This window comes from Passer montanus, unplaced genomic scaffold (assembly GCF_014805655.1).
Source record: "Passer montanus isolate IOZ18808 unplaced genomic scaffold, ASM1480565v1 scaffold300, whole genome shotgun sequence".
Taxonomy (NCBI): Eukaryota; Metazoa; Chordata; class Aves; order Passeriformes; family Passeridae; genus Passer; species Passer montanus.
Genome location: NW_024367709.1, coordinates 33,173 through 47,288, shown reverse-complemented (window position 1 = coordinate 47,288; position 14,116 = coordinate 33,173). Strand labels below are relative to the sequence as shown.

Below are 14,116 nucleotides of genomic sequence, written 5' to 3'. Positions count from 1 at the left end.
GCATTCCAATGGAGGGAATTCTCCAGGATATTAGCAAAGCATGATTTTATCCACAGCATTTAAGCAGGTGTTCTTGGTTTTAGTCAGAAGCGCTGCTGGCCAAAAGGGCACGTTGCCTTTGCTTTCCTCACATGCTGGCTCCTTCTCAGAGTTCAGCTTGGCATACAGGGTGTATGGGCTTGGTGCCTGTTTTGTGTTACTCTGGGATCCTTGGAGCTGTGGGTTATGGACTGCAAGGGGTTTTGTGCTGCTTTGGGGCAGAGGAGAATTTTCCGGGCTTTTCTTTTGTGTGAGCCCTAGAGCAGGTTTGGTTGCTATGCATGAATTCACAGAGCAAGCCAGAGCGGCTGCTATTGTGATGTCAGCAGAGAGCTGCCACGTCACAGCGTTGTCAGCGGGAGGTTTTCCTGGTGCCCGCAAGGCCTCAGCGTGCAGAGCAGCTCTTGGCGTGCTCCTTGCAGGAGGATCACCTCGACTCAGCTGTTCTCAGCTTACAGCGGGTGTCCTTCTGTTTCTCTGTTTTCTTGCAGAGTCCGTGGACTCGTGCAGGTGTCCTGTTTTTGCCCTTTTTACTTGCACAGTCTCAGGACTTGTGCAAGTCGGGTTTTTTCTATTTTTGTTTCCCGGCCTACGGACTCGAGCAGCCCTGCTCAAAGGATGGAGGCAGTCCGTAGAGCAGTCAGCAGCGCCTTCTCATTGGCGGCTTCTCGGAAAGCTCTTCGTCGTTTGGCTGGTAAATAGAAGAGTTTTTCTTGGGGCAGCACGTTGGAACAGAAATGGCATAAAGATGCCATATGTTTGGTAAAGGTCCTGTCAAGAGCTTCAGCTGAAAAGGGGGTGTGTCTTGCCCAGCAGGGTGTAGGAACCTCGAACATGCAAACTGGGAGAGCTTTGCAGGTGTCCTTCTAAAAACTGTGCGCTTCTCTCCAGAACGGAGTAAAAGCATCTTTCTTCTGCATTCCATCCTTAAAAGGATGTGCCTGTCTTACTGGACTCCCTCTGTGTGCTCCAAGAGCTTGCCCACAAGGCCTCAGCGTTCAGAGCAGTTCTTGGCGTGCTCCTTGCAGAGCTCAAAGGATGGAGCGAGTCCGTAGAGCAGTCAGCAGCGCCTTTTCATTGGCGGCTTCTCGGAAAGCTTTTCTGCGTTTGGCTGGTAAATATAAGTTGTTTTTTTCTTTGGGGCAGCACGTTGGAGCAAAAATGGCATAAAGATGCCATGTGTTTGGTAAAGCTCCTGTCAAGAGCTTCAGCTGGAGAAGGGGGTGTCTCTTGCCCAGCAGGGTGTAGGAACCTCCAAAATGCAGACTGGGAGAGCTTTGCAGATATCCACTCAAAAACTGTGCAGGTCTCTCCAGAACTGAGGAAAAGCATCTTTTGATTGCATTCCATCCTTCAAGGATGTGCCTGTCTAACTGGACCCCTCTGTGTGCTCCAAGAGCCATTGGATCTGCGCTGCAGGGCAAACTGCCGAGCACTTTGTGTGTGCTCCTGAAGCCCAGAGCTGGGCCTGTGCTGTGTCCCAACAGAACTGCAAGCACTGGGAGGGGTTTGGTGGAAGCTTTTTGACGGAATTGTTTACAGCAACCACATGGCGCATGCTGCATGTGATTTACAAAACAAAAAAACAAGTCCAAGACAGAAGGATTCCATCCATTTCCTCCTGTTCCACTGAAGAGGTTTTAACTAATGAAAGTCAAGCTTTGCAGACAGGAGGCCACATGCTGATTGTAACCAGCCTGAAATATCTCCCTCAGATGCATGTGCAGTCCTGTCTCAACATTAGTCTTATCTGACCACTTGAATTGAGGTTTAATGACTGAGCATCCCACTTTTATCCAAATTTATGACTTCTGCTCTTGGACAGCTGGGCGTAGAGCTCAGGAGAAATAAGGTTCTAAAACACAGGTTACTCCCTGTCCCTCATGCTGCTGCCTGTCTGCAGAGCACCACAGCAGTGGCAGAAGCTCCTCTGGCTGGCTCTCTTCCTCCAGAGGCTACAGGGGACACAAAGGACAGCAAACCTCCGGGTGTTGTCGATCCAGAACCTGAGTATCCTGCCCCAATAAGTGGTAGTTTGGTTATTGAGTGCAAAGCTTTGGTGCAGTGCAGAGCTGCAAGTTTCTGAGCAGGCAGCCCTTGCCCTTTGTGGCTGAAGATGTTGTGGGCTGGAGTCCTGCCATGAGCTCACTCTGCAGCGCAGCCACTGGCCCTAGGGAAAATTCACATGCAGACATCGTTTTCCTGGCACTCTCACAGGGACTGTGAACTTCCCTTGGTGTCAGAGAAGCACTAGCATGATGTCCTTTAGTGCTACTGGTGTGAAAGCCTACCCCTTTGTGCAGAGTCTGTGCAGGCTCCCTGCTGCCAGCACAGAGAGAGGTCCCAAGGCGCAGTTCTCAGCCTTGTGGGGTGCAGAGGAGCCGCTGTTGCCTGCAGGGACCCACCCCTCTCCACGCCCTATCTAGGCAGCTACAGTCACAGCTTGGACTACGCCCTTAACTTTGACATGAGCCAGGTTTGCTGAGAAGTCTCCTGAGCAGCTCTGCAGGGCAGAGACAAGGTCTGTCTGTGAAGGGCTGGAATGCAGTTCCTATTGGCTGCTCTCACAGGCCTGAAACCCCGAGGGGAAGTCAGCTGACCAGAGCTGAGCAGGGAAATGTTCCCTGCTTCTACTCAGACACTTTAGAGCAACTCGAGGGTTAGTTGGCACATAAACACCACATCAATACCACATAAACAGCCCCACACAACAGCTTTTGCCTTCAGGTGAGCTGTGTCTCTGCTTGCTGCTTCTGCCAGCTCTCAGGAGCCAACTGCCCTGCTCCTTATTGCTTGTTTGTGTTTTTTCCCTGCCTATTCCTTGCAGGTCCCGCTAGGATAGGTCCTTGCTGGTCAGGACTCCTGGGCCCAGGCAGGAAAGGCGGAGGGGCAGGAGAGCACAGATCGAGTGCGTGGTGCTCAGGAGTTCAGGTGTGTGTTGAGCTTTCTCACTTTCTCTGAGCAGGGGTGGGCGTTGCTGGGCTTTAGGAGGCCCAGTGTCAAAGAAGCAATTTGGCTTTCTTCTTGTTGGACTTGCTCAGCACAGACTGGGGAAGGCAGCCCAGGGCAGGTCTGGCTGCTGACCAACATAGAGCACAGCTGCCTGCTGGCACTCACTTCTTAAACCTTGACAAAAAGCTTTCTGAAGTGGACCCGAGTGAAAACAAGGGAGGTTCAGGCTGGGCTTAAGGACATTGACCTGCAAAGGCAATCATGCAGCAGAACAAGCGCCTCAGAGAGCTTGTGCAGATTCCACCCCCAGAAATTCAGAAGCCCCAGCTGCATAGAGCCTTGAGCAGCGTGTCCCAATGCTGACCCCAAGTGCTTGGAGCTGAAGACTGGGCTGGAGGCTTCCTGGGATCTCTGCCAGCCTAAACCATCCTTAGATACGTGGATTGGAAAATCGTCCAAACCTCCTCCCCAAGCTAGAGCTTGCAAGGTTCTTTCCTTGTTTCACTAGTGAAAGCTAGAGTCATTGTGGGAGTAGTCACCTGGACTTACCAAGCATGTCTTGAAAGAAGAACTTTGGCGAGTCCAGTATCCACTGTAATCAGAAAGGAGCATAAGACCTAGCAGGCAGGAAGCTGTTACGCTGAGAGTACCTGAGCTTTCTGGAAGTGTTCTGTGGCTTCTGGAAGCTTGTTTGACTTGCTCAGTGGTGACTCTTTCACCTGCATGGACAAGAAAGAGAGATGCTGGTCTAGGCAGGGAATTGCAGCATTCTCTTGAGGTGCAAGCAGAGGGCTGTGGGAAGGCCCTGAGACTGCCCTGTGTGGGACATGGTATACAGTCCTGGTTTTGCAAGGAGACTGTGCTGCAATTAAAGGCTTGTTTGTCTGCTTGCCATAGATGGAAGGAGCTGGCTGCGTTTGAGAGAAAGCGCCACTCCTCACTAGAGAGGGCGTCTGAAGTGGTGGCACAGAGAGCAGAGGAATGGCAGCCTCAGAGGGATCTGCTGAAGGAAGCGGTTCCTCTGGCTGTGCCAAAGGTACGCTCACCTTGTTCCTAGGATGCACCTGTGGGAGAGGGATTAGTCCTAGCAAGACCCCCCAGAACGCTGCTTCTGGTGGCAAGCTAAGACTGCGACTGGGTTGTTGTTGTTGTTGTTGCTCTTGAAAAATGCAACTTCCAGCTTTGCCGGCGGCAGCGGCCAGCCCACAGGGGCTTGGAGAAGGTGCTCCAGGAGTTCTCTCGCCAAGGGCACACCCTGTCCCAGGTGTGCAGAGAGAAGGCGGTGCTGGCGCAAGAGAACGCTGCCCTGGAAGCCCGACTGGCAGCCACGGAGCGGGACCTACGAGGCCTTTCAGAGCAGCTGGAAGAGGCCAGGTAAAGGCAGGGAGGAGACTCTGGGTGGGACATTATTGAAGGTCTGGAATTACAAAGGTGCTGAGCATGAAGATTTACTGCCTGCTGGCAGGGAAGCAAAGAGACACGAGCAAAAAGAAAAGGCTACTGTGATCTGAATGTTATTTTTCTGTCAGCTCAAGTTCTCAAAGCTCTTTTTGGGTGCCTGCTTGGGACCCCTTGCACATTCCTGTGACAAGTGCAAAGCAAGCCAGCTTGGCACTGAATTGAGTAGCAGGGAAACTGTGCAGATGGTTGCTGAAACCGGAAGTTTCCCTGTGGTATTGCTTTCTCCTTCGGTGCATCTGACGATCAATCTTTCCTTGCCAAGTAGTTTGTCATGGGAGTTTCAGAATTCAAAGCTCTTAGATGTGAATGGTGTGAGTAGGGCGCTGACGCTTCAGGTGAAGCTGGAGGGTCATGCTGAAAACCTTGAGACCCTGCAGAGCTCACTCTTGTGAAGGATGGTGCAGAACCTAGAACTGCTTACAAACAGCAGCAGCAGCAGCAGAAGGGAAAGGTCTTGTGACTTCTCGGCAGTGTCTGGGGATTCTTGCTGAGCACTGATTCTTGCCCACTTACCCACCCACGTCTCTAACCTGTCAAGGTCCCCTTTGGCTGGTTCTTTTTCCTTTTTAAAGAGTGCCAAGATATTTGGGCACTGTTGGCTTAGTTAGCCAACAATGAAGGTAGCAAGTGGTCTTGTTCATCAAATTGCAGGCATTTAAGTGGCGGGATATCTGTCCCTCCCTCCTCCGTGAGAGTTCTTGTGGAGATTAAAACCTAGTTCTGTTTTCCTACTCATCCTTCCAGAAGCTGGAGATTTCGCTATATCATTTGGTGAATTCCCTTATCCCTTTTACTTAGAATTTGCCCGACCAACAAAGTACCTAGAAGTACACTATGAATGGCATGAAACATTGAGGAGTCAGCCAGGAGAGCACTGCTCTGTCCTGCACCTGCCGAGTGACTTGGAAGTGCTGATGAGCTCAGAAGAGAGGCTGGGATTTTGTTCCTTTGCACATACTTGGCGGGCACGCCCGTGTGTGATAGGTCAGGCAACAGCAATTTCAGCTTTGGCTGCTGAGACCAAACTCAGCCGGGCTCGGTCATGAGGAAAGGCTGCCCAGGCACCTGGAGGGGCCTGCTTTGCTATGTAAAGCGGTAAAAGAGTGCTGCTGTATCTGAGTTTCCATGCAAGCCATTTTCCATACTAAGGTGGAGGGATCTCAAGGCACATCTTATGCAGAAACTATCCCTGTGTGCCAGGAACAATTGCTCTTCATCTTCACAACTTGTAGGTCGGAGAAGGAGAGCCTGCAAAGCAGCCTGCTGGAGGCTCAGCAGCGCATATCGGAGCTGGAGATGGCCAGGAGCCGTGTGGAAGCCCAAGTGCGCACGGCCACGCAGGCCAAGGAGGCGATACTGGGTGAGAGCCTCGTGCGCTTTGTTTCTGGTGATGGCCCTGCCCAGTGTAAACACTCTTGGAATACTTAGCATTGGCCTCAATCCCTGCACAGATTCCTGCACTCGAGGAAAGCACACCAAGGCCTTGGTGACTCTGCAGTACAGCTGAGTTGCTTCTTACAACTAGTAAGAGCTGCCAGTGCAGTGCTGTCAGAGACTAACGGGTCAGGCACAGAGCAGAGCCCAGTTTACTCAGTGTCTGCCATCAGCTGTTGGGACAAAAGGTGGATTGATTGACTCCTCTGTGGGTCTGAACATAAAGACAACCATGTTCTACCTTGAGTGGGGTCAACAGCTTGTAACAGAGCTGGGTGTGCCTCTGGCTTCTTGACAGTGGCTGTCAGTGGCCGTTCGTGGGCTTTGCCAAGCTTTTTGTCATACCTGCCCTGCCACTGACAGCTGCTGTGCCTGCAGGGGCTGGAGCCTTCCTCAGCTGTGGGGTTGCAGCTGCCGCCCCGTTGCTGCAGCTTTGCCTGGGCTGGTGAGAGGATCAGCATCTCCTTTGTGCAGGTGTCTGTGTCACGGCAGCGCCTGAGGAGCGGCGCTGTCCTTGTGACCCGTCTGGGCTGTGCCCTTTGGGAAGATGGGGCACGTGGGTGCTGTTCAAGGGGCCAAGTCCAGTGCCCGTGGCTGCTGCAGCCCAGGCTGAAGACCAGCACTTGTAGTTCTTCACTAAATGAGGAAGGGGCAAAGTGGTCTTCAGAACTTAGCCTGCTCCTAAATGAAAAGGGTTCTAATTCTTAGAGTCATTGTTCTTGGATGTAGCATGAGCTGCTGTTCTCTGAAAATGTCAAGGCATTCTTTAGGCAAACTGCTGAGAGGAAGGGAACATCCCCTCCTCTCCTGGAATTCACTTTGCAATATTCTTTCTGCTCTGCAAAAAGCAGATGTTGATAAAAATTCATCCCAGATCCCAGGGTGCATTGAATCTTTGGAAGTATGTAATCTTGTGCTGAATCTCCCAAGAGAGTGTTTCTTCCCAAGAAAATGAAGGCTCCTGATTTTTCAGCCCTCCTTCCCATTTGTAGATGACAGCCGCTTGCCTTGGTGCCTGTTTGTCTTCTGATTTCTGTCTGCTCTGATGGTTTTTCCATGGGCTTAGTTTCCCCTCAAGGCAACCCTGCAAAGGAGTGTGGGAGAATCAGACTCTGTGCAGAGCTGCCTGTCTTGCTGGGGCTGCTGTTGTTGTTGTTCTTGTTGATGTTATCGTTAGCCAAAAGACCACAAATTGCTCAGAGCCCCAGAGAGTGGAGCTGGGTTTCAGATCTCCTGCAAGCTCAATCTCTCTGTTTTGAACTTTGCTTCTTGCATTTTGTTTCTTTCAGGGTGTGTGGTGAGTGTGGAAGATCCAGAAAAGAAGTACACTGGATGGGAACATCTTGGCAGTGGGTGAGTGCAGCCACACTTATTTCTACAGAAGCACGGGCCAGGAATTTTGGTGGTGCAATAGCATGTGGGAAGTCAGGCAAGCTGCAAGCATTCTTCAGAGCCTGGCTCCAGATTGTCCCTGTCTCACTACTGGGGCAGTACAAGGCATCATCAAAGATAACTGGATGCTGACAATGTCTTGGCTGCCTCAAGGAGCAGGAGCTGGAAGCCCTCCTGTCCCTCCAAGATGGGGCACCAGTTTGCCTATTTTCCCAGGAGACATGGTTTTGTATGATTCAAAGTAATATGGCCACACTCATGAAGGAAGGAAAAGCTGAGAGAGCAGGTTTTGTGTGTTGTTTCCCACCAGACAGCTGTCAGATAACAGCTCTCAGTAGCATTTCTTAGTAGTATTTTTCTGGAAACAATATTCAGTGGTCAGGAAAATAAGAAAGGCTGTGTGGCATTGCCTGAGTTTGGCAGGTAGGATGAAAAGAGAGCAGTGAGAAGGCCCAGCAGCACTGTGTGTTTCATTGCCTGGAAAGGCACGTCACAGGCAGAGATACAAGAAGAAAAAGGCAAAGAAAACCCCCCCACATGCATAAGCTAGTGTGTGCATTGGAGATTTCTAGCAGCCCTTTTTCTTCCTGTGGGAGCCAGCTTTTCTCTTGGACACTCTGCATGGCAGAGGGCTGCTGGGCTGCTGTGCCCTTGGCTGAAGAGTAGACAAAGCCCAGTGTTTTAGAGCCACTGCAGGCAGCACAGAGCTCCTGCCTGGGCTGCCTTTTGCTCCTCAGCACTGAACAACTTCTCTGTTCTTGCCACTGTTCTGATTCTAGGGGCTTTGGAGCTGTTTATAAGGCCTTCGACACTGCCACAGGACAAGCGGTGAGTGCCCGTGCAGATCTTGCAGCTCTTGAGTGCTTTCCCTGTGATGTGATCTGTGGCCAGAGCTTTGGGCCGCCTGTCTTTGCTGCAGAGGCTGTTCTGCAGAAGCAGTCTGTCTAGAGGCAGGCTGCAAAATGCATTTGGGACAGACTTTGTCCTTCCTACCTACCTGAATGAATGCAAGGATGGCCGTGGTGTCTTTCAGAGGACACGCTAGCTTGGACTTACTGGATAAATATGCATAGATTAGCTGATGGCAAGAGCCATCATTCCAGCCCAATTCCTCTTAAGCCCAGGATCAGACACAGATATTTTGTTTTCTATCACGTGATTGAGTTGGAAAATACAATGCAAGCCCTTCAGAAAGAGAGATCTTGTCTGGAGCACAGTTTTGCCTTTCAGTCCTAGGGAACCTAGTTCACATACACACACACCTACACACACACACACACAGAGAGACACGTGCACAGATGAATGAGAAGAAGTTGATGAAGAGCCTTAAATAATACAACCTTGTGTTGATCCTGTGTTCCACTAGAGAGATGCTCTCTGTTCTGAACAGGCATGGTGGTGTCTTGGAGAGTCTTGCTGCTCTTTGGGGCTAGAAGTTCCAAGTCCTGAATTCTCCTTTTTGACTCTCAGGAAATACATTCCATCTTCCTTGATAGTAAGGAATTAGAGAAGGTAGTTCCTTATCCAGCTGCAGAGCTGTGCTCAGGAACTGCACTTGGAGGGAGGTCTCGGAGGCGTCCAAAAGCCCCAAGCCCTGTGCTTAGAACTTGGGGCACATCCATAGTGTACCACAGAAAGGGGTATTCATTTTTAAACCCATTCAATAATTTCAAGTCTAAAGATTGTTCTTCAAAGTTGCAAAAGCCAAACTGAAGAAGTGAGGATGTGCTGGGATTGTAACTTTACCTTGAGTCACTTTGCAGTTCTTTTTTGACAGCATTTTCCCCATCATGTTTGTATGTGTTTACTCTGGCACACAATTGAATTGGCAGCCGTCTCTTCACAGGAGCAAAATTACTTTTGGCTTCCAAAGCGTGTGTAAATGATAATAGTAGTGCTAAACAAAGTCTGTTTGAGAAGCCTGCGGGTGCAGAGGGTGGTGTTAGCGCTTTGTGGTTGATGGTTTAGAGTCCCTTTTTTCCGAGGTGACAAGGCATCCAGGCCCATGAGTGCCAGAGAAAGAGGCTCTGGTCATGTCTGTCCCTAAGAGCTTTTGATGTCATTGTAGGTGGCTGTAAAGGAACTTTATCTCCAGCACCAGGGCTGTGAGGGAATATTAAAAGAAATCCTGCTCATGAGAGAAAATAAGAACGCCAATATTGTCAGCTACTTAGAAAGGTAAGTAGTTCTGGTGATTTTCTGGGAATGTTCATTTCCATACTTGCAAGGCAAAGATTTAAAAGCTCTTTAGCCACTGGCAGAAAATGGATCTTTCAATGAACATCAATCCACTCCTGCACCAGGCATGGGAGGAGTTTGCATTCTGTCCCCATCAATGCTTCCTGACATAAACAGCTTGAAGATTGATCTCAGAAACCTGGCTCTCTTACTAAGCCAGCAGCCTGTATGTTCACTTGCTGCATGTGGTTTTGCTGGTTTGGGGCATGATTTTTTCCAAGTGTTGGAGGAGAAAACATGCCAGAGATGATTTCCCTTGTGCTGTTCCCACTATTTTCCATAGCCTTGCATGCCAAAAGACTAGGCTAGGAGACACATAATTTGCCAGGTCTGAAATTGTTTTCCTGTTTGTGACTGTCCTTTCTGCAAGGTTTTCCAAAGGGTGTTGGCAGTGCTGCACACCCACTTGCCTTTAGTAAAAGCTGTGAAAACTGTGTCTCCTTGCTGCTGGAGGGAATGGTGCAATTTGTGTCTGAAGATGATGAAGCAGCTGCTGGGATGTGTCCACTTCCAGATTTCTCTTTTTCCTCACTAAACCTCCTTTTTCCCCTGCTTGCCACCTAAGCCGTCTCCTTTTCCATGGATGTGCCTTCCTCCTTTAGGTGGCACAGATGGCAGGCACTGGCTAGCCTAGGTGGAGTGTGTCTTCATTTGATTCCATCTTCATTTACCAGTGACCTGGAAACAAAACTCAGCTGTAGTCTTTTCTTCCCCACAGCAATTTAGCTGTGCACGTTCAGCTCCACGCTGTTGCTTTCCTCTTGCAGCTACCTTGTGGATGAGGCTGTCCTGCTGGTGTTGGAATATATGGATGGAGGCTCCTTAGCTGATGTGGTCACCGTGAGAAGGATGGCTGTAGGACACATAGCAACAGTGTGTCGGGAGGTAAGGGGTCCTGCTTGTGCTTGGCATGGCTTGGACAAGGCTAGTCCTTTGAAAGCACTGCAAAGTGAGTGATTCCATGTTCAGAGCTTTCTTTCTGTGTTGCTCTTCTGCTTCAGAGAAGAAAGAGCATCTGGACTGAACTGCCTGCCAGTGTCCCTGCCCTTCCTGTACTCTGTTCTTCACTCTTATCCACCATCATTGAACTCTCTGTCTCTTTTTCCTTTTTATTTTCTGTTCTGCACTTTGCCTCCCCAAGCCTTTGCCCAGAGCCTTTCTGCACTGCCTTCTTTGCCTGTAAGTGCAAAGGTGCTGCTGTGAGAGTTTTAAACCAGAGGCCAAGCCAAAGAGAGACTCATCTGTCACAGGTCTCCACTCCAAAGGATGGCACGGCACCCAGCATGGTGCTTGCTGCTGCAAACTGACAAAAGAGCTACTTCCAAGTCTGCTGTTGAGGCAGCCATAGAACCCTTGTCCTCCAGTCTCCCGCCCGACAGTGATCCCCTTGGTATCCAAGGCAGGGACGTTTTCCTCTTTTGGCAAACCATTGTTTGTCGTCCGGACGGGGAGAGCGCATCCGCTGCAGCAGCGCTCATTCTGACTGCCTTTGCAGGGGACAGTGTGGAGCAACAACGACTGACTTTTCCCCCTCAAAAGCTAACGTGCCTTCCCTTGGAAAGATCCTGCTCTCCCGGTGTTGCAGCAGCAAGCTCTTCCTCCGGCCAGCGCTCACTGCTCCTTGGAGATCTGTGCATCTTCAGCAGCAGCCTTCTTTTGCGTGTGATGAAATCAGACCAGGCTAACTTTTGGCCTCCTGTTTCTTTTTCCCCTGGCAGTGCCTGCAAGGCCTGGCTTTCCTTCATGCCAACCAGGTGATCCATAGAGATATCAAAAGTGACAACATCCTTCTGGGCCGGGATGGCTCCGTCAAGTTGGGTGGGTATTCCTGGTCAGGCGCAGCGCTGCGGGGAGGCGGTGTGGGGCTGCTTTGGAGAGGCTGCCCGGTGCCCAGCAGCGGTGCTGGGGAGAGGGCAGGGAGCACTCTGCCAGCCCAGGGCACAGCTGTAAGGTGCTGAGTGGTCTAGAGAGCAACAAGGTATCCAGGGTAACTTTGGTTTGTGGGTGTTCCTTGCAAAGGGAGTGAGCTACAGTGTAAACTGTGTTGAGGGGAATGAGGAAAAGTCAGGGAAGGTCACCTAGTGCAAAACCCCAGCCAGCGGCAAGGACAACTTCAAGTAGATCGGGTTGCTCAGCGTCCCATGCAAGCGGACCTTGAATGTTGCCAGGCTTGGGGCTCCTGCCAGCTCTCTGGGCAGCCTGGGCCAGTGTTGCAGCATGCTCCTAGTAAACAGTTTCTTCCTTAGAGCCAATCTGAATTCAGAGTTTTGAGCTGAAAACTGTTCCCCCCTTGTCCTCTTGCAATCAGCCCTGCTAAAGGATATGTTCCCATCTTTCTTAGAAGCCCCTACAACTACGGAGAATTCTCCTTGCAGCTTGCTCTTCTCCAGGCTAAACAAGCACAATTCTCTGAGCCGTTCCGCAGAGGAGAGCTCCCACCCTGTGCTCATTTCTGTGGCCTTCGTTTGCTCTTGGGTGGTGTATTCAGGTTTTCCTGGTAGCAAAGGCACTGAAATATTGCAATGCCAGGGACAGGGCCTTGAGGAACACATTGAAAGCAGTCCCTGCCAAGCGGTTTTAGACTGGTCTGAGGGAAGACGGGGGCTGTTGAGGAGCTCAGTGTGAGCATCCGAGGGCACCGGCTTGTCCCTCCTGGCCCACTCTTAGAGGTTTCTGCCAGCCAAACGGGCACAGCTGTGCAGGATTTTTGCCAGCCCCATGTGCTGCCTGGCCCCGTCAAGTAGATGAGAATGGCTGTGGCTTTGCTGCCAGGTTTGGTGGCAGACAAGGAGCTGGTGACCAGGCCACTTCCTTGGCTGTGCCTGCTGTGAAGGAAGATGCCAGCCAGCACAGGAGGGGGTGGGGTGTGCTGAGGCAGACACTGCTCTTCCTGCAAGCCAGAGCTGAGCACATCTGCACCCTGCTGCTTGTGTCCTTGCTCCTGGCTTGCTGCTGAAAACCTGCATCTCCAGCGCTCCTGAGAACAACTTGGGATCCATATTTTTCAGAGCTCTTGGGAGTCTCTTGAGGAATGCCTTATGCCTCACTTCTCTCTTCTTCACTCACATAGCCCATGTCTGTAGAAAAGAGGTGCTTGGATAAGTCTGTTGACTTTCCTAAAAGGAACAAATCCTTAGGACAGCGAGAAGCAATCGCACAGTGGTAGCAGGACAAAAATCCCAGCAAGTGACAGCACCATGAGGAATGGACTAGTGCAGTTCCGGGCTGTGTTTGCCTGTGATGGCAGCATGCTGCACATGAAGGCAGATGTGCTGCTGGTGCTCTTCAGTCCAATGTCTGTTTATTTCTGGGCACTAGAGGGATCCAACTTGACCCTGTTAGGAACTCAGTTTGGAAAATAACGCTTCCTTTTTCCTTTGTCTCTTTTAATTAGATTTGTTTGTCTGTAGAAAAGAGGTGCTTGAATAAGTCTGTTGACTTTCCTGAAAGGAACAAATCCTTAGGACAGCGAGAAGCAATCGCACAGTGGTACCAGGACAAAAATCCCAGCAAGTGACAGCACCATGAGGAATGGACTAGTGCAGTTCTGGGCTGTGTTTGCCTGTGATGGCAGCATGCTGCACATGAAGGCAGATGTGCTGCTGGTGCTCTTCAGTCCAATGTCTGTTTATTTCTGGGCACTAGAGGGATCCAACTTGACCCTGTTAGGAACTCAGTTTGGAAAATAACGCTTCCTTTTTCCTTTGTCTCTTTTAATTAGATTTGTTTTGTTTCTTTTTCCCCTTGGGCAGCATCGGTTTCTGCAATCAGCGGAGCCTCTCTTAAGCCTCTTCTGACAGCCTTGATTGCTGTCCTCCCTGCAGCCAGGTAATGCAGGAAGCAAAAGAGATGAGAAGGACCACCTGAGCACATGGAGAACAGAGCCTCTGAGAGCAGGTAGAAATCCTGAGGAGAGAGGGGCCAGGCAACAGGCAGCCATCAGAGCAGGAAAGGAAGGTGGCATCCCCTTTTCTGCCACCTGCTGATCCTCCTTCTGCATTTCTGCTTAGGACAGCATTGCTGGAGGCCACAGAGTCACTACTGATGTGCATTTTTCAGGTGGGAGGTGCTGCGAGGCATGAAGCTTCCACTAATTATTTGGGGGAGATGGCTGGGACTTCATTGGAAGTGTCTTCCTCCCCTCACCAGGAGCTGGAAGGGCAGCGTTTGGAGGCACAGCAGCTGCTGGCACAAGGGGCAAACTTCCTGGACGAGGTAGAGAAGAAGCAGGAGGAAAGGCTGCTTGAGATGAAGCAGGAAGTTGCCACCATGCAAGCTGAATGAGAAGAGGTACGAAGCAGAGCCAGCTAAAAGGCAAAGGCTTTGAAAAGAGAGTTTCTGTGTTGCTTTGGACTGCTCTGCGCTCCTTATGGGCACTGTTTCTCGGAACACTGTCTGTCTGGGCGGCATTGGCTCTTAGCCGGCCCGTGGTAAACAGTGCTGGAGAGAGCTTTGTGCCAGGAGGGAAAGGACCGGTCAGGTGTGAGGCTACCGGAGCGCAGGTTTGAGGAAGGTGGGAATGGCGTTGCTGACGCAAAGAGAATGGGAAAGGCAGAGCTTTGTCACAGAAGGAGGGAGGTCCCATAGGAAGCCCCCTGCA

General features: G+C 50.8%; 1 protein-coding gene across 1 annotated transcript; it reads left to right on the top strand.

Moving 5' to 3' along the window:
- Positions 1-7,142: 7,142 nt before the first annotated feature.
- LOC120504813 (serine/threonine-protein kinase PAK 1-like) lies at positions 7,143-13,800 on the top strand. Its single transcript, XM_039714677.1, has 8 exons — positions 7,143-7,239; positions 8,058-8,106; positions 9,347-9,456; positions 10,284-10,401; positions 11,235-11,334; positions 13,341-13,344; positions 13,527-13,575; positions 13,666-13,800. The coding sequence occupies exons 3-8, from the start codon at positions 9,413-9,415 to the stop codon at positions 13,798-13,800; spliced, it is 450 nt and encodes a 149-aa protein (XP_039570611.1). The 5' UTR covers positions 7,143-7,239; positions 8,058-8,106; positions 9,347-9,412.
- The last annotated feature ends 316 nt before the right edge of the window (positions 13,801-14,116 follow it).